Source organism: Halichoeres trimaculatus, unplaced genomic scaffold (assembly GCF_033239565.1).
Source record: "Halichoeres trimaculatus isolate MK-OKI-2021-1 unplaced genomic scaffold, fHalTri1.1 fHalTri1_scaffold_8, whole genome shotgun sequence".
Classification (NCBI taxonomy): domain Eukaryota; kingdom Metazoa; phylum Chordata; class Actinopteri; order Labriformes; family Labridae; genus Halichoeres; species Halichoeres trimaculatus.
In genome coordinates, this window is record NW_027437186.1 from 4,508,933 (window position 1) to 4,529,155 (window position 20,223).

The 20,223-nt window shown below is 43.3% G+C and overlaps 1 protein-coding gene across 1 annotated transcript in view; it reads right to left on the reverse strand.

Moving 5' to 3' along the window:
* LOC141795201 (NACHT, LRR and PYD domains-containing protein 12-like) overlaps nt 1-20,223 on the reverse strand; it is a 37,144-nt gene that overhangs the window by 1,828 nt on the left and 15,093 nt on the right. The window contains exon 10 of the mRNA XM_074676008.1: nt 18,353-18,526. Within this exon, the coding sequence (XP_074532109.1) occupies nt 18,353-18,526 (174 nt within the window). The remainder of the gene's footprint in view (nt 1-18,352; nt 18,527-20,223) is intronic.

Sequence of the window (20,223 nt, forward strand, 5' to 3'; positions counted from 1 at the left end):
ACCTGTGGACACAGAATCAGCTTCAGCCTGTTATTCATGTGCACATGAAGGCTGCTTGAAAACGTGTCAGTAGGACACCTAAATTGTGAGACGGACAAATTAATCATTGGGATTGAAGCAGCAGAAAGCTTGGCCAAGCATTTTGAGTAAGGTTGTTAAAGATATGCTGGGCCTCAGTGGTATGGCTGTCGAGCATACACTGGAGGCCAGCTCGTGAGACAAGATACAGAAAAGTGGTATTGGAGAGCCATTGACCACTGTGTGTGTGTGTGTGGTTTTTGAAGTCGACTGCCTGGCCCGGGCCTGTTTAAACACGATGAGGTTTGACTGAAATCAGAGATACAGCTCAAGAGGAGCGAGTGAGAGTCCGAACGGTGTTGACCCATTAGGACCTTGCTCATGTTAAGTGCCGTGATCGGGGGCCGACCTTTTAGGGCTCGAAAGGCGCTCACCTTACCGGTTGCGGACTTTTCTAATATAATTTATACGTGGAGAAATTCACTATTTCAGGAGCAGTGAGATGCTGCTGGGCTGCACTGCGAATGCAGAAAAGTTGCAGTAGCACTGGCTGTTAAAGTCCTAGGAAATTCATTTCAGTCCTTAGGAGGGGCTCTTATAGTACATAACAAACCTAGACAAAAAGCTAGCTATAAGGGGGGTGCGGCAAACCTTGAATGAATAAAATACTATTTGGCAAAGGATAATTGGATACTGGAGAGAACAAATCTATAAGGAAGGAGTTGTCAGATCTGCAACTCCTCTCCCAATTGCCACCGACTAAAACACGTCTGATCAACGTGTTAAGTACACAGACATCTGCCTTTATATAAAATATCTCCAGTCAAAAAAAAAAAAAAAAAAAAAAAAAAAAAAAAAAAAAAGAGAGAGAAAAACACACAAAACAATATTGCATGACCAAGACGACCGACTCTTGACTGCTGACGGACTAGACGGAGTGAATGAGCGTCTCTTTTCCTTTGTCTCCCACGTCTCACTTCCTTGTGTGTGTGGGTTAACCCTCAGTGTAGTGTGGAAGTAAAGCAGCTGCCGTCTGTGTGTGTTTATGTGTGCGAGTGATGTGTGTTGGATGTGGAAGCTGAGTGCAATAATACATTTTGAGATCTGATATTACATGTGCTATGTAAACTAAATGCTGGCTGATTTATGCTGCATGGGGTATAATTCAGTGGAATCTGCTAAATGAGTCTAATGTGCTGCTCTGAGTTACGTTCACCTTAACACTAACTTCATGTGCTATGCTGATGTGCTCCGTATTGTGCAAAGATTAGGGGCTTGTGTATGCCAAACTGAACATAAATCTCATGTACTGTGGAAAAACTGGGAATTGTGGGCCTAGGGCCTTAGATAAAACCAAAAAGTATATAATAGCACGTGTTAAGCTTTTCTGAGCAAGAAAAGGTGGATGTGTGAAGTGTAAGAGCAAATAGAGAGAATGTGAGTAAGTGTGGATGTGATAAAGTTGAAATCAAGACAGCTGGGAATGGCACACGGAGAGAATTGAGGAAGTTGCCTGTTTGACGGTCAAAACTAGACTGAGGATTCAGGAAGTAGAGTTGGGAGGAGCGTGTTACACAAATAGAAAGCTACACTTAGACACCAGGCTTTTCCCGCCTTATACGCTGAAGGCTTTTCCTGCGGCCTGCTCTCTTTACTCGCCCCCTCCCTTCGTGAGAAGCCCTCCCTTTCTCTCCTCAACAACTTTCGGAGCAGGGACAGCGTTTTTGTTTTTTCAAAGTGCTGAACATTAAAGCAAGGGTACTTAGGGTTGGAGCACACGTTTTTTGTACGTTAACGTTTACTATTATTGAGTTTTTTAATTGCATTTAATCATAATATAATCAATATGTCTAAAGATATCACACCAGTAGCTATTATTAGCTGCAAACACCCAGAGTTAATGAAAGACATTCAGAAGTTTTCGGACAAGTGGCACAAACAGTACAAAGGATTAGATCCTGCGTGGCCAGAAGAGGGCACATTTGATGTGGGAGTGTGTGGGGATATGGAATGTCGCATAAAAGATCGCAAACCAACATTTAAGACAAAAAGCAATCTGAAGCAGAAGGAGTTGGAGATCAAGATCATCAACCTGTTCAAAGAAGAAGGCCAATCTCACAGGAAGACGATAAGGGAAGGTCTTGCTGAGCTGCAGAGAAGCAAACAAAACAATGCAAGGAAGATGAAATTTCAGATGAGCGAGTCAGCAAGTGAAGAGAAAAAGAGTGAACAAACAAATGCAACAACCATCAGTGGATTATACCCAGTGATCACAGGATCATTCCACATTAATGGAGGCTGTGATATAGTGAACAGTGAGTCATTGGGCAGCAGTTTTGGAGGACAAGGGCAGAGTTCTACTACACAGATTGCAAATAAACCTCCAGAGTATACGGCCAGTGTGGGTATTCCCCCTAACACCCAACCATCCACACCGCAGCCATCCACATCCCAGCCACAGCAGCAGCCCCCACCGCAAACGCCAACCCAAAAACAGCAGCCTCAAGTTCAGACCCAGACTTCTGGACACAGAGTTAACCCACAGCCAACTCAGACGTCCCCACAGGGCGAGCAAATACACGACTTAGTTCCAAAACACTGCAGCACCACACTGAAGGCAAGTCCACAGGGAAAACAAGCTGTTCTAGACTGTTACGCAGACTACGACAGCAGACAGTCAGCATCAACGACATGGTGGTTAGATTTAGAGAGTGTGGGAACAGATTATGAGAGAGAAACAAACAGAACAGAGATCCAACAATTAGAGGGAGCTATAGACGAACAGTATGATCATACAGTTAAGGGACCAGCAACAGGGGAGCAACCAAAAGAAGGGAAAAAAGGGACACCGACTCAGACTGCAGGTGTACACCCCGAAGCTAAAATGCAGAGACAGTATGATCTTAGATACAGACCAAACATACACCCACCAGATAGGTACACAGACGGGCAGTATCCAATTCTGATTAAGGGCACCCAGGGTCATTACATCCCATGGCAGACACTCGACCTTGCTGGGCTGGTTTCACGGCTGCCAGACGTTCATGAGGGCGCTAGCAAGTGGATCAGGGCATTTGAAGAAGAAACAGTGGGAAAACTACTAGCTTTGGGAGACATTAAGTCTGTGTGGGCTCAATCATTTGGAGCTCCTGCAATGAATAACATTTTGGGACAAAGTGGCAATGGCTGGATGATTGATCCAAGAGCGGATGGAACAGAGTTTAATGCGTATCGCACAACACTCTGGCAAGCGTTACGCACAGAGTATCCAACTAGAACGGATCCTAAAGCTCTAAAAGGTGACCCCCTGCAAGAAAATGAAAACCCGACAACCTATATCAACAAGCTGTTAAAAAGATGGAAGCAGGAAACAGAGGAGGAAGTGGACAAAAGCCCAACTTTGGTGATTTTGTTCAGAAATGCAGTCGTGGAGGCTCTGCCAACCCCATGCCGAAGCAAACTGGAGGATGTGGTTGGACTGACATCTATGCCTCACAGACAATTTTGCGATCACGTGACCCACGTTGTGGAAAAGTATCGCAAGGAGGAGCAAAATAACAAAGAACAGGAGAAAAATGTACAGAGGAAACTGGCACAGCTGCAGCTTGGTGAATTACAGAGTAAAAATAAAGTAAAAGCCCAAGCTACTGTCGTGGCTGACACTGCAAGACAAGCAGCACAGATCACACCAAAACCAATTGAGAATGCTCCATCGGCGCCCCCTCCACAAGCAACACCAGTGGTTAACATATATCCGCAGCAGCAGTACTCACAACCTCCAAGAAACCCTCCATATTATGGCCCACAAAGACAGCCAATGCAGCGTAGAGGGGAGGGTCAGAGGGGGAGGGGAGGAAGACAGTCGATACCAGGACGCTGCTGGAACTGCGGTGAACCCAACCACAAAGCGATGTATTGTCCAAATTCACGAGCGAATCCCGAGTGGGCAGAAAGTGGTCGTGGAGTGCAGCCCACGCAACAGAGAGGTGGAGGACCAACCAATCCATGGGCAGGTCCAAACCATGGGTATTAGGGGTGCCCAGAGAATCCCACAGGGGAGGGTCAGCTTCCTCTAATCACCAAAGGAGCTGATGCAGAACCAATGTTGCAAGTAAAAATTGAAAATAAGCAAACATCAATGTTGGTAGACACTGGAGCAACACACACTTGTGTGTGTCCTGAATGTGGCTCTCACCTTCCCCTCTCAGGCAAATGTGTGAAAACAGTGGGGTTCTCGGGTATAAAACAGTTAATTCCTATGACAGCTCCAGTGCGAATAGCAACAGACGAAAATGAAATCAGAATTCCTATCTTGTTATCGAACCAAACACCAGTTAACCTATTGGGGAGAGATGCATTATGTAAACTGAAAATTAAAATTTGGTGTTCACCACTGGGTGTGTACATCGACAGCGCTGGGTTGGTATCTCAAATGTACATGCAAACAGAGGGCGCCAAGGTGTATTGGTTGGGCGACATCACAGGGCCTGTGACAGAGACATTCCAAAAATGGGAAAAGTACATTCAAGTGCAGCTACCAAAAGCAAAAAAGCCATTTTCTGAGTATCATTGTACAATGTACTACGACGCATCGGGCAGCGAAACATTTGAAGAAAAGTGGGATGAGGCAACCGCAGGTGTAAAAATCAATTTGAGCTCACAGTATATTATAGTGGGTGAACAGGGGGCAGCTCTAAATGTACAAGAGAACTCATTTATTTCTGAATGGTACAACGTCCCTGAGTCTTTGCCACACATCACGCTGCTGGTAAATGAAAACTTTAGATCAAAAGATTTGGGACCAATGATGCGGGCCGCTGCCCGAATTAAATGGGAAGAAACTGACAACCCATTAATCTTGATTTCACAAAAAGGGGACATGTTGAAAATTTTGTGTGACACAACAATGATTTCTAAGCCACAGGAAGTGGTAATTCCCGAACCTAGCACACAGCAGGTACTCACTGAAAGTAGCAAAGACAAAAACGGGCTATTTGAAGACATGACATTACGGGTTCCTGACCAGCTGTGGTCAAAACATGACACTGATGTGGGTTTAGTAAAATCTGCCAATCCGGTCAGAATCGAACTCAAACCAAACTTACATCTGCCAAATCGCATGCAGTATCCATTAAAATTGGACGCTGAGGCAGGTGTGAGCAAAACAATAGAGGGGTTAATCAAAGCAGGTGTGTTAATCGAGACAAACAGTGCATGTAACACACCTATTTTTCCAGTCTTAAAAAGTGACAAATCAAAGTACCGATTGGTGCATGACTTGAGAGCAGTTAATGAAATCATACAGGACCTACCAGCGGATGTGCCAAATCCACACACACTCCTCACAAATGTTCCACCGGATGCAAAGTCCTTCACAGTGGTAGACTTGTGCTCTGCGTTCTTTAGCATCCCTTTAGCCGAGGAATCGCAACACCTGTTTGCATTTACCTACAGAGGAAAAAAGTTAACATATACAAGAATCCCACAAGGAATGAAGCACAGTCCACATGTGTTCAACCAAGTCCTCAAGCAAGATTTGGAGGATATTGGAATTGACAGCACACTAATTCAATACGTGGACGATTTGCTGATCTGCTCATCCTCCTTGGATGAGTGTCATCGAGATTCAGTGAAGGTGCTCCAAAGGCTGGCAGAGGGGGGACACAAGGTCTCCAAAACAAAACTGCAGTACTGTCAGCCTCAAGTGGAGTACCTGGGAAGAACAATCTCTCATGGGACAATAGCAATATCTCCGTCCCAGGTGGAGGGCGTGAGTAGAGTCCCGCGACCAAGGAATGTACAGCAGATGATGACATTCTTGGGAATGACGGGTTACAGTTCTGACTGGATTGAGGACTATGCCGAAAAAACTTCTCCATTGAGAGAAATGATCAAAGCAGCAGGTAATGTATCTTTGAAAGCTCAGTTGAAATGGACGAGCGAAGCAATGACAGCGTTCGAAACACTGAAACAAGAAATGCAAACCGCTCCTTGTCTTGCAACACCAAACTACGACAAACCATTCTTGTTGTATGTATCAAACAGAGCAGACATGTATGCAACAGCTGTGTTAATGCAGGAAACATGCAGTGGTCGTCAAAAACAGCCCATAGCATACTACAGTACAAAACTTGACAATGTGGTTCAGGGGTGGCCGCCATGTTATCAGGGCCTAGCTGCAGTGCATTTTGCATATGAAAAAGCATCCACAATAACAATGGGGTATCCCGTTACTATTCTCACTCATCACAAAATCAGTGAGTTGATAAACCAAGGGAAGTTCGTTGTAACTCAGTCACGCTGTTTGCAGTATACACCGTTGTTGTCGTATCCAGATATAACAATAAAGAGATGTCAGACAACAAATCCTGCAAACGTAATTCCTCTAGAAACTGAGGGTGACCCTCATGAGTGCATCGCCGAAACAATGAGATACACGAAACTCAGACCTGACCTTGAGTCCACACCAGTAATCTGTGAAGATGTGACATACTTTGTTGATGGTTCCTGCTACCGAGACCACCTAGTAAATCATGCAGGGTTTGCGGTAGTGAAACAAGAAGCTAACAAGTTTGTTACAGAAAAAGCTGAAAGTTGTGCTCAACCATGTTCAGCACAGCTGGCCGAATTAAAAGCATTGACTGAAGCGTGTAAATTAGCACAGGGGAAAGTAGCTAATATATACACTGACTCAGCGTATGCGCACGGAGTTTGCCATCTTTTTGGTTCATTGTGGAGACAAAGAGGATTCAGAAGAACAGATGGCAGTCCAATACAGCATGGTAACCAGATAAGTGAATTGATGTCGGCAATGATGTTGCCATCCAAACTTGCTATCATTAAGTGTCAAGCTCATCGTAAAGGTAACGATGTAGTGATAAAAGGAAATAATGCAGCCGATGAGGCTGCCAAAGCAGCATCCAAGTGCGAAGCAGCCATCTTGGCTCCTGAGATCTCACTTGAACCAACAGTCACTCCTGAAGACATTGTCTTAATACAAAAAGAGGCAAGTGAAACAGAACAAAACTTGTGGCGACAAAGAGGGGCATCAACAGATGAAAAAGGCTTATGGAGATCCCATGAAGGACTGTTGGTTGCACCGGTGCCCCTGTTGACCATTTTAATCTCCGAAGTACACAGTGCAGACCACTGTGGAAGGGGGGAGGTATTAAAAAAGGTAAGACAACAGGGATATTGGTCACCATACATGCAAGCTATGGTCGATGAAGTGTTAAGCCAATGTGAAATCTGTGCTCAAAATAATGTACGAAAACCAATAAAAACACCAGTTGGACACATCCCAGTCCCTGAAGGTCCGTTCAAACACCTAGCCATAGACTATGTTGACATGATAAAACCAGTGCAAGGGAAGCGCTATATGTTAGTCATCATAGATCGATTTTCACGCTGGGTAGAGGCGGTTCCATCAAAAACCTTGGGTTCAGAGACTGTGGTTAAATTTCTGACAAGAGAGGTTATTCCAAGATTTGGCATACCGTCAGAAATAAGTTCAGATAATGGGTCTGCTTTTATACATAAAGTTGCCAAGGGTGTCCTCCAACAGCTGCGAATAAAACAGAGATTATCCGCCGTATATCATCCCCAGAGCAACGGGATGGTTGAACGAATAAATGGAACTCTTAAGGCAAAGATCAATAAGATCTGTGCCAGCACAAAGCTGAACTGGGTAGATGCTCTGCCGCTTGCACTAATGAGTTATCGTATGCAAACTCACCGAAGCACGCATTTAACCCCGCATGAAATGCTAACAGGCCGGCCTATGCCAGCTCCGCAGTTGCGAGGTCCGTATAAGGGACCTCCCCTTGAGCAGTTACAAGTTGAGCTTAAAGACTATATGAACCAACTAACTGCAATACATAAGACTATCTACCTACAGGAAAAGAGGAGAGAGCCAATCCCTGACCAGGGGACCAAGAGACTGGTGGTGCCGGGTGATCAGGTGTACGTCAAGGTCTTCCGAAGAAAGTGGAACGAGCCGCGACGAGAGGGGCCGTACACAGTGGTGCGAGCTACCCCAACAGCAGTTCAGGTTGAAGGAAGTGGAACGTGGTATCACCTGTCTCACTGCACGGCAGTTCCAGGGAAAACAAAGGGCGGTATTGAGTTAAAAAACAAAGATGAACAAAATGACATTGTGGTGTGTCCTGAGCGTAACAAGCATTCTGATGTGGATACCCATAGGAACATGGGAAGTGGAGACTCAAAGAGTAAAGCTGAATGCCCTGGAGACCAGACCCACGACCGAGACGAATCAGCACCTCGGAGGAGACAGAGCCTATGAGTCAGTTGAGTACGATGCAACACAGACACCATCCCATGACAGTCTAGACCCTTTGCTGACACTCTCAGCTGAGCTCAAACATGCACACATTCTACAGCAATTAGTAAACGCCAAGAGGCGTGGTAAAAGAGCAGTACACACTATGTGGCATTGGTATGCTAGTGTAGATGTACCCACCTCAATGCATAGTGGGGATACAATATATGAAGTGCGAGTCATGGCTCAGGATTCTATGGGAGAAGAAATGTGTGGGGTCAAAAGAGGGAAAGAAGAACAAACCACAGGAAAAGGTGTCTGCCAGGTAATGTTAAAATTGGGGAAGCAATTAGAGATCATAGTTAGATTAGCAACACATCACAGCCCAAGTAATTCTTATTATGTTGCTGTTCATATTTGGAATGATAAAACCGGGGCCGAAATCCGATCATCAATGAGGTTAAAAAGGAAAGACACTCCTGATCCTGAACTTTTAATTACTGCACCACTCAAAAGTGAGATGGTGGAGGGGAAAATAAGGTTACACATTCCGTCCCAAGGAGTGTCAAACAATCTGTATAGACGCGATGTTAGGGTGATAGAGTTTGAAGTGGTTGAAACAGAGGTAACAACAAATGTGTTATGTGGATGGGCTAATCGGTATAACGAAAATGTGACAACTTGGGGATTACACCGATGTGGATTGGTAGTGTTTGAAGAAGCAGGTGAGTGGTTTGCTGAACTCAACCAGACAATGTATGAACCAAACATGTCTTACGCCTTAGAGTTTACCAGTACCTCCCAGGGGGGAAAAGCAGTTAAGCGAACACATCCGTGGTCGGTTCCAATTAAAGAAAGCGAGGGTGGGTACACTGGGACAAAAGGTAATGGGATTATTGAAAATTTTGTCACACAACCAAGTACTTATCCATACCCCCAGCCAGGTGAAAGAACGTCAGTTACCACATCCAAACATCTACCTACAACAGTAACTACACAACCTGTTAGCCATCATGTGACTCTAACACCAACTCCCGAATTAGACAGAACTAACAAAGTAGATACGACGACCACTAGTACAATTCAAACCGTCAGGCCAACATCGGATAAAGTGTTATATAAGGGGAAGCGTCTGTCTACAATAACGCCTGTAGATGTTACACAAAATGAAGCCATAACTTTAGCAGATGTCCCGACCACCTCCACAAAGCCAAGTAAAACGACAGAGGAAAGTCCTTATGGTGAATATGATGTCTATAGTGATTCTGAATGGCCACTGACAGGGGATAATCAACAGGTTAATGTAGGTGCAACAGTTAAACCCTTGCAGAGAAGTGTGAAAACTTATACAGATACACTTTGGGAAGCCGCTAGTCATAATGAATGGTATCAATGGGCTATGTATACAGTGAAACAGATGACACCTAGTGAGTGCATAATATGCGCTGAGGCCCCTACAGCACTTCCCACAGTAATACCGGAAAAGTACAGTCATGAGGAATGTGCAAAAGTACAGCAACAAAAGTGTAGAAGTGGTGAGTTTACCCCCAGACCAGAAATTCCAGCCTTGTTCGGACTTCCTATGTGTGGTATTCAATGTAGACTCCTTTATGGCTCCAGAGCAGTACACGGTTACCTAGATACGTGTGTAGATTGTACTTTTAAACAGACATGCAAAGAGTTCTCCATTTCAACATCTCAAGATGAGCCACCGACAAACTACAAAGTAGATGAATTGGCTGAATACGAGTGTTTCGCCAGCGGAGGATTTATTAATTCTCCAGGGGGAGGGGTTCATGTAGGGAACACAACTGTTAATTGTAAAATCACATGGGTGTTGTCATGGTTTCCAGAAGCTAATATGACTGAGCCGTTTGTAACCAGACCAATTTGGTTTGAGAACCCTCAGCCGATAGATCAGACATGTGTAAATATAACTATGACCAGACCTAGTATATATTTTTTCGGCAGCCAGACTTTTGCAGTTGCAGACAGTTACTGGATGTGTGGTGATAACATTCTACGAAATACAATACCACCCAGGTGGATCGGACTTTGTACATTAGTACGAATGAAGTTACCTGTCGTCGTGCTGTATGATGGTATAGATGAAATTCTCAAAATAAATGGAAAAACAGCCGAATTAAACAGAAATAAAAGACAAATCAGTGAGAATGTGTACATTAACAGTATGGGTGTGCCCACCGGAATCCCAGATGAGTTTAAAGCCCAGGACGAAGTCAGAGCGGGATTAGAGTCTATTCTTCCGTGGATCACTATTAACAAAAATGTTCAGTGGATAAATTACATATACTACAACCAACAGAGGTTTGTTAATGCTACATCTGAAATTCTGCGAGCATTTGGCAGCCAACTACATGCAACAAGCATAATGACACAACAGAACAGACAGGTTTTAAATTGGCTAACCGCAGATAAAGGAGGAGTGTGCCGCATGTTTGGGAGACTCTGTTGTACCTTTATTCCAAATAACACAGCACCTGATGGTATATTCTCTGTGGCTATGGAGAAATTGACTAAGCTAAAAGGGGAACTCAGGGAGAGTGCTGGCAAGGGGGGGATGTCTGGTTATATACAGACATCTATACGTGTACTCCAAAGTAGTTAGACAGATATTATCAAAGCTAACATCATTTTGTAATCCATGGTAACAATATTACATTTCATATATGTATTTTTGTTGTTTTTAGCTAAAGGAAGAACGTGGACTTTCGGTGATGTCATTGTGGGATTGTATTTTATTTAAATTCGGCTTTATGCTAATATAATCCCAAAATTGGAATTATAGGGGGGATTATGTTAGGGCGAATTTAAAGGCTAAACATACAGCTATTCATTTCATATGATATTTGTGAGATTCTAGTTGAGGTAATTTCAGCCAGACCTGCAGCAGGCTTGTTCTCGGAAAAGGTGCTTGTGAGAGAGGTCAGAGGTGAGTTTCTCAGCAGCGAAAAACAATACTCGAAACCTTTGCCAAAACGTTCCACCCTGATAGGAGAGTACAGGAAATCTCATGCCGTGACCAGTGGTAGTTTGGCTGGAGCCAAACTATCCCCATAGTGACGAGTTGGCAAAAACAGACACATGATGACGTCACTGAAACCTTCCATAAAGATGCATGTTTGAAGCTGAGGGGGTCGGTCCGTCCATCTACCATGATTGCTGTGTTTCGAGCTGTGTGACTTCAATAAAACCCGCAAAGGCTGCCAAGTTGATTCTGTCGTCTCATCATTGATATATGTGTATTTGCATCTGGGAAATCCTTAACAACACTTCAGCATACTTTCACTTACAGACTGCATTTTGCTTTAAAATGTTCACTGATCTTTCAGCTTTTCATGCATGATGCAACTTTGAGATATCTTTGAACAGTTTTTGAGATGTCACTGTTTAAGCAACATCAATTTTTCATTTTTCACTCAAACCTCAGCCCCCCAGAGTGCAGAACTTCTTCAGCCAGAGTGAAGGTGGCTGCTGCTGAGATGCTAGAAGTTTCTAGATCAAAATGTCATAACTTCAAAAATCTTTACTGTAGAAAAATAAAAGAGCGTGACTTCCCCTGCTTCGAACAAATGGAGTATTTTAGCAAAATTAAAGGGGACATATCATGCTTGTTTCTCCTTTTCACTATGCCAGACTAGGATGCCTGTAAAGCATTTCTGCCCTCAGTACAAGTCATTTAGCTCCTTCATTGCCCCACAATAGCGTTCTCAATATCCTCATTTTAGGCCATTCTGAAGATCTCGTTGAAACGCTCTGTTTAGAGAATGATCTCCAGTAACCTCGCAACGTCACAGCCCTTTGTGCTCTGATTGGTCAGTTCTATCAGAGGGGCGGAGGGGGTAGAGCCAGGGGGCGGTTTTTGCAGCGTGGCAGTATTTACAAAATCACCATATTGAATGGAGCAGACCGAGCGAGTTTGCTGTTTGCCAAAACTTCAACGTAAGGCATTGATAGCACTAATAAAATGGCAGAGTGTAGGATACGTCCTTTTGTATTGGACCCCGAGTCAGACCCAGACGGTTCTGCAGCTCAGATGGAAGAAAATCCACCTCGACACAGATCATCTAAGGGTGCTTCAGTGTGGTGAGTCAAAGCGGTACTGTAACATGTATAGTTTATACGTGGAAATATGGGCAGACTTCACCAATAAACTATTTCTATAACAGGGCTCTATCCTGCTCCTTCACTTTTCTCTGTCTGTTTTATCCATCATGCTGAAAGTGTAGTCTAAAGATCGCCTCTACCGTCAGTTCGTCACTATGTTAGCACTCAAGTTAGCCAGAGCTAGTAGGGAGCTGTATTTATACTCGGCTTTTGGTGGGTGTATCCCTCGGTGGCGGTTGTGTGACTAACTGACATCACAGAGACAGAGCTGCTTTATCAGATTACTCCAATAAAAAGAAAGGATCCTCGTGTCGTCATGAAGGTCGAAATCTCGAAGCCAAATGTCAATGACCTATTTTCAGAGGCATCAAATCTCGTTCTAGGATATCAGAAAAAATACAATATCTCATTTTTTGAAAATTCAGGGGGTGAAAGGTCTTGTTTTCAACTTTATTATTTTATATGTAAGTATTAAATCAGGGATCAGCATATGTCCCCTTTAACCTCTTCCACCCGACCGGCCCGTCGGCAGGCCGAGAAAACACTGCACGTAATTGAGCACTGTAAAGAGTGCACTGAAACTTGACTGTGGTGTTTACTTTCAATTCTCGATCAAAGTTTAGGCAATAATGTTCACAAAACAGGGTCGAGTGTCTGTTTTAGTGTAAATATTACTTTTTTATGTTGATTTTAATCTGTCTTAGTACGAAATCGGGACATTTAAATGTTACGACCACAGCGGAATCAAAGTTGAATAGTGTAGCGTAGAGTTCTTCTATACGGCCATGTTTGTAGTCTTTGAAAAGGGATAAGCTACTGAATCGATTGACTCCTAACTTTCTAAGGACTACAAATCCCAGGTTCGTAACAAGTCAAGCGTAAAGTCTGCGTAACGTACGCGCTCTCGACGGTGTTCGTGCACAGCGCCTCACAGACGAAGGCAGACCGCAGCACTGCACCCTGCTCACTCGGGATTTCCTCCGAATTTTATCCAGCGATCACAAAAAAACATCGCAATTATGGAAAAGAAGAGATACAACACAAAGAGGGATATGGCGGAAATCTTATTCAAAATACAGCGGGGGTCAGACGTTGAAATTGAGGATTCGTCTGACTCCGACAGCAGCAACGACGTCGGCTCCGCGGAGGAGGCTCGCTTTCAAAGTCGCGGAGACCCAGTTTACGAGTGAGTACCGGTGTTTTCATTTATCTATGCGGCTCAGTGATGTGTAAATTGTGTAAATTTTTATTTTCATGGAACACCAAGCCCTCCCAGGTTTGTCATAAACCCGCAAACACTGTAGTAAACAGTAGCATTAGTCGTAGTCGTAAACACAGTAGTTTGCTTAGCACTTCAATAGTATTGACAACAGGGCTCTCAAGATTTGAATGCAGACTAGAGTGATGCTTGTCTCTTATGATCCAGTTGTAATTTCCATATAAAAACGTTCAGGGAATGCTGCCGGTTGTAGCGGTTGTAGTGCTATTTACATTGGTTGTTGCGTGAAGATTCACCAAGATACAGTAGCGCTCCTGCTTCTGATAGGCTACGCCACAGCCAATCAGAACGTGTTCGACTCCTGCCTGCTCAGTGGCAAGAGCGGCGCACTGGAATTCGCTACATTTTTTCAGCTTGAGAAGTACAATGTGTGGCGGGAGTGCATGACAAAAGACCCGAAAGAGTTACTGTCACGCTCAATGCAACACTTGAGAGCCCATTGAGTATTACAGTTTTACTGTATTTGTTTATTTTGGGCTAACTTTGTTTTCAGACATTGTTTCCACAAAAACTTTTTTTGAGGAAAACAAAAACAAAAACTAGGAAGTAGATACAAATGCAAACAAATTATAGTAGAGGTCATGACTAAAATATTTACACAACTTTTGTGTCCTTTGTTGAAATGAACAAATGTTATTATTTATTTTTGTTCTACATGGTAATTTTTCACCATTTTCTTAGCGACCAAGAGGAAGGGAGTGAGGAGTGCCCAGATCCATCAGGGAGTTTCACACCTCCAGCACTCCCTGCACCAGTCGCCCCACCCCCACCCTTGCCTGAGGACACAGAGGTGTCATCGCTTATATCGAGGTGTGTGTACTGATCAGTTGTGTAGTGTTGGTCTCTAAAATGAATAATATGCTGTTTACTGTTTCAATTATGTATTTATATGTCTAATCCTGTATAGAAATTGATGTGAATCATCAGTTTTCTAAATATGTTTCTTTCAACATCTTTACTCCTTTCATGCAACAGTGAGGAGGGAGACGAAGATGAAGAGTATGTCCCACCAAGGCACAAGAGGAGGGTCTCTTCATCTTCAAGTACCGAGTTGTCTTCCCCTGACCCTTGCCTGTCAAAAAGAGGTTGTGACTGTGGGCGTGTTGGTGTTCGTGGCCGTGGCGGGCAGGCCAGCAAGCGGCCAAGACTGGCTTCTGTGGACTTGGAGGATCAGCGAGAGAGATGGCACACAAAAAAACGAGCCAGATACTCAGCCTCCAACACCAGAATTTAAGCCTAAGCATCCACCTGGACCCAGGATCGACACCACGGTACAGTGGTCCTCGCTCAGCCTCTTCAGACTATTCTTCTCCAACAGCACCATCAACACAATAATCAACAACACAAATGCAAATGCTGCACGCCGTTTGGCGCAAGGTGCAAAGTATAAGTGGTCTCCCCTCTCAGGTGACACATTCTATATTTTTCTGTCAATAGTCCTGTTCTTTGGCCTGGTACGTGTGCACTCCAGGACTGACTATTGGCGGATGGACTGGCCGTACCAATTTGTCTTTCCCAGGAGCAGCATGACAAGGGACAAATTTGAGGCCATCTTTTGGTCTCTTCATCTCTCTGATGTTACAGAGGATGCAGAGAACGAAAGAAAAAGGGGAACGCCTCAATTTGACAGGCTATTCAAAATCAAGCCTCTCTATGGTGAGATTTTGAATGCCTGTAACTCCCTTTTTCAGCCGTACCAGGCCTTAACTATTGATGAGCGGATGGTGGCCAGCAAAGCGGGAATTGGATTTAGACAGTACATGAAGGATAAGCCAACCAAATTCGGCTATAAATTATTTGTATTGGCAGACTCCAAAACAGGCTTTACCTCAAATTTTTTTATTTATCAAGGTAAAGATGATAAAAAGGTCAAACAGAGGGGACAGAAGGAGGATGGCCTCAGCATCACATCCGTCATGGACCTGATGAAGTTTAACCTCCTTGGAAAAGGCTATCATCTTTACGTTGATAACTTTTACACCAGTCCACCTCTTTTCACTAAATTACTTGAAAATGATACTGCAGCTTGTGGCACCATCCGTACCAATAGGGAGGGATTTCCCCAAACAACAAACAATGACCTCCCCAAGAAACCTGAGAGGGGAGACATGAGGTGGATAAGAAAGGGGAAACTCCTCTTTGCACGCTGGACGGACACAAAAATTGTTTACATCTGCAGCACCATCCACAAGGCATACAGCGGGGCCACTGTACAGAGGAGGGTGAAGGGACCAGGTGGATGCTGGCACAGGGGTTCTGTTGATGTCCCTGACGCATGCAGGGATTACAACATCAACATGGGTGGTGTGGACCTGTCAGACGCACTTATCCACTATTATTCTGTCCACAACAAGACAATGAGGTGGTATAAAACATTTTTTTACCACTTCATTGATATTGCTGTGGTGAACAGTTACATCCTCCACAAAGCTGTACACACCTTGCAAAACAAGACCCCTTTGTCACACAAAAAGTTTCGGGAGGTTTTGATGCAGCAAATGGTGGAGCAGGCTACAGCTGTGGCTGTTGCAGCTTGCCCAGGCGCTAATGTCAGCACACCCTGCATGCCTATGTTCAGGGGGGGGGGGGGGGGGGGGGGGGGGGGGGGGGTGGCACGCAGCAGCGTAGGAAGTGTGTCGTCTGTGCGGCCACAGAAAAAGAGAAGGCCAAGCAGATTCAGGGCTACAAGGCCAAGGAAATGAAGACACCAGTTTACTGTTCAAAGTGCAATGTGTCACTTTGCCTTGTTCCTGGAAGGAATTGCTTTGTGGAATATCACAAAAAGTAATTTCTCATAGTGATTTTTTGAAAGCCCATTGTAAATAGTTGGATTTGTTGCACTTTTTTACTTACTCTTGTATTGTTGTGTTTTTTGTTTACTTGCACATTCCATTCCTTCATAATAACATTGATCACTTTGTATTTTATTTATTTTTTCATCACATTTTGTTTACCAAAAGAACTGCTACTGGAAAGCCATTTCAGCCCCTTATTGCACATCGTAAATAGTTCAATTTGTTGCACTTTCTTACTTAGATTTAATTTGCTCTAATTGTGTTTGCCGTGTTTTATATTATATATTGTTTTTGTATTGTATATTTTTTGCACTCTTACATTTATTTTACATTGTTTGCACAGAATGGTTGTTTCTTTCTCTTTTTGCACTTTTTTGAAAATAAATGTACTCCCTGTGGAGCTAAAAAGATAAGTTCCTGTTATTTTTCATTATTCTGTATTACATAGAGACATATATAATGTGCAGAATGGTAAAAAACAATGATGAGGCACAAGGTAAATTTCATATCCAACAGCTCCAATACTTAGTAGTAGACTAGTCAAAAAGAAATTAATTGTAATTTGGAGCCAGTTTTCATCAGAGGTAGAAAATAATCAATTTGGCACAAAGTGTGCCAAATTGTGCCAAATTGAGTTCTCGCCTGGGTATATCCTTACAAAATTTCATGTAGGCTTTAGTGTTTGCCCAAATTCTATCAGATTTGGTAAATTTGTACTCAAGGAGTGGATGAAGCTAATCAGTGGCATCTGGGGGCATGGAATCATTGCTGACATAGTGTTTTCCTCCGTCAAAAAAAAAAAACATTTTGGCAAGAGTAAAAAAACGTAATTTTTCCTCTTGTTTATTCCATTTCACTCTGGCATAATGAAAGGTACAACACTTCTGACACTTGGAACATATTCTCTGAAGTCCCTTGATGTCCAAAGGCACCAAAAACATGCACATAAACTTAAGTAAAGTGTTGAAATTCTTCATTTATTTTGGATATGTCTTTTTAGGCGTTTTTTCCTGAAAAAATGCTTAGGGCTTAAGAGGTTAAGTGTACTGTTTGGCCAAAACAACGACCAGATGTGAGACAAAACCTAATTTTCCATAACTTGTGGTAATGTTATTTCTGACCTACTTTGTCACCTCAGCTCCATTTGTAACTTTACTTTTAGATCACCGCCCTGCCCTCATTTCTAGTTCTACAAACTTGTAAAACACATCATTGTGTTTGTTAGAGTCCTGACTTGCTCACGAAGCAGCACTTATTCTTATAGATATCACAGTCTCTACAAAAATGCAGGTTAGTCTGACCCATGTCTCACCCAATACTACTGCCAATGGACACAAAAGAGTTCCAATGTCCCCTTGATGCATCATCACCAGCTGACTGATGAGGTCATTAAGAGACAGAAGAGACTTAGCTAAGAGGAAACCCGTGAGTTTGATATGAACTAAATAACTGAAGACAGGAAGAAAAGTTGACTTATACTGCAGAGAGCTGAGGGACTGTCATGAAGGGTTCTGTCCAGATCTCAGATTTACAGCCGTGAACACAAATAGTGATGAGAAATACAACAGAATCAAAAGAAAGCTGAAATGAGCTGGGGTTCTTCTTGATCCAGATAGGACTATAGAAGATAACTATCACACAGTCTTCTCTGACTGCAGGCTACAATTAGTACATTAAACATCAAAAGATGAACTCAAGAAAATCTTCAACTCAACTTCTGTGATGTGAGCATTGTATGATCAAAGTGAACATCTATTGTTTATTTATTTTACCTTTATTTAAGTAGATAGAAAACTTACTGAGATTTTTTAACATGTCAGAGCCATGGTTATAACAGAGAGCCGGTGAACTGACCTCAGAGTCTGCAGTCTGCAGAGTGGACTCTCCAGAAAATCACACAGGTGATCAACTCCTGAATCTTGCAGCTTGTTGAAGCTCAGGTTCAGCTCTCTCAGATGGGAGGGGTTGGACATCAGAGCAGAGGCCAGAGAAGCACAGCTGTTCTCTGACAAACTGCAGGTCAACAATCTGAAAAAATAAACAATGTAAGTCCAGAACTCATTCAGTGTCTAAGAATGTGTTGAGAGTTGAAGAAGAAGAAAAATGAGAGTCCAAACAGCTGAAGCCAATGTTATTCTGTAATTCTGCTTCTCCCTCTCTTTTGGACTGACTTAGGAAATAAAAAGAGTTGGTAGGAATGAGTATGGAAATCTGTTTTTTTTTTTTTTTTATGCTGGTAGCTGATAGGTAAGTATCAGGCTGCAAGTTATGATGATTTTCAATGTCGACAAATCAATCGATTATTTTTTTTTATTATTGGATTGATCACAATTATTTTGTGCTCCAACCTAATTTGGCATCGCGGAAGACCTCAATCAACACGGAGTTGCTATGAAAGATGCAGAGCTGCTGGCCCAAGACCGCCAGTACTGGAAGAAACTGGTTCATCTGGTTGGCTCTACACACCGGGGTGGGACTGGGACCCCCCCGAAGACCTAATTTGGCCTCCATTTCATATCAGTGGCAAAAGAGTGTAGAGGTAAGATCTTAAGCCCAAGCCCGAGCCGGCCCGAAATTCGGGCCAGGTCGGGCCCAAAATGTCAATTATTAACTCTGGGTTCTTGACTTCTCTCCCGCTAATTTTTTAAAATAAATATATATTTATATATTGTATACCAAAACGGTGTATGGATATTAAACTAAAGGAGTACTTGTTAAAAAAATAAATAATTTGGATAAAACAGAGAAGGCGCTGTATGGTAATTGCTATTTAACTACTAAACAGGAGCTGCGGACAGCGCAAACTATCTTCTCCTCCTGTTCCTTTACCTTCCCGACCGTACACACTCACAGTCAAAAGCATACTGGGAAGCATTAGGGCTCCGCTTTTTCAACCAGAGGCAGTGGCACCTGTTTCACGAGCCATTGCTGACTGAAGTCTGTAATAACCAAATACACGGCTCGGGACACGTGAGCGCTTTACGCAGCGCTCAATGCCAGATGTTCAAGAGGACGAGACCCGAGACTGAACTCCCGCACAATACGAACTTTACACCGAGATGACCGCCCTGGACCACCTACCTCAGCAGGTCTGACTTCTGCAAACAGCAGCTGGTCCAGAAACATGTATGAATGGATTCATCCGTGTGCGCAGTCTCCAGCGGAGGATATTTAAAGTCTGTTTGTTTCCGCCTTTGGTAACGAAGAATATAGTGAACCTGCTGTGCTCACCAGGCTTTACCCCGTGTATCTCAGATGCCTTTCCTTGTGATCTACAGTGAAGCCCAGAGACCTGCTCCTGCTGCTGTTCCTCTCCTTGTCAGAGAGGCGCGTCCATGTGAGCACAATATCACACACAGAAATATCTCAAACAAACTTTTCCAGCGTTATTTCATTGTGTAAATGCATTTATAATGATCATAAAAATATGTAGATTATTTTACAATTAAAAAAACTTGCAATACAAAATTTCGTGTTTGTTTCAGGCTCGGGCTCTGGCTCCGGCCTGCAAATCAAGTTAACTGATCGGGCTCGGGCCGGCTTTAATACCCGCGGGCCTGGGTCGGGTCGGTTGGATTTTTTAGAGCTGATCTTACCTCTAAAAGATTGCACACCTTTAAAATCCAACCTGTGTCACCCAATGGTGATACATACTGACGTTATATCTCCTTCCTCCAAAAGTCAATTAGTTAAACTGATGACTCAGCAAATTACATGAAAATAAC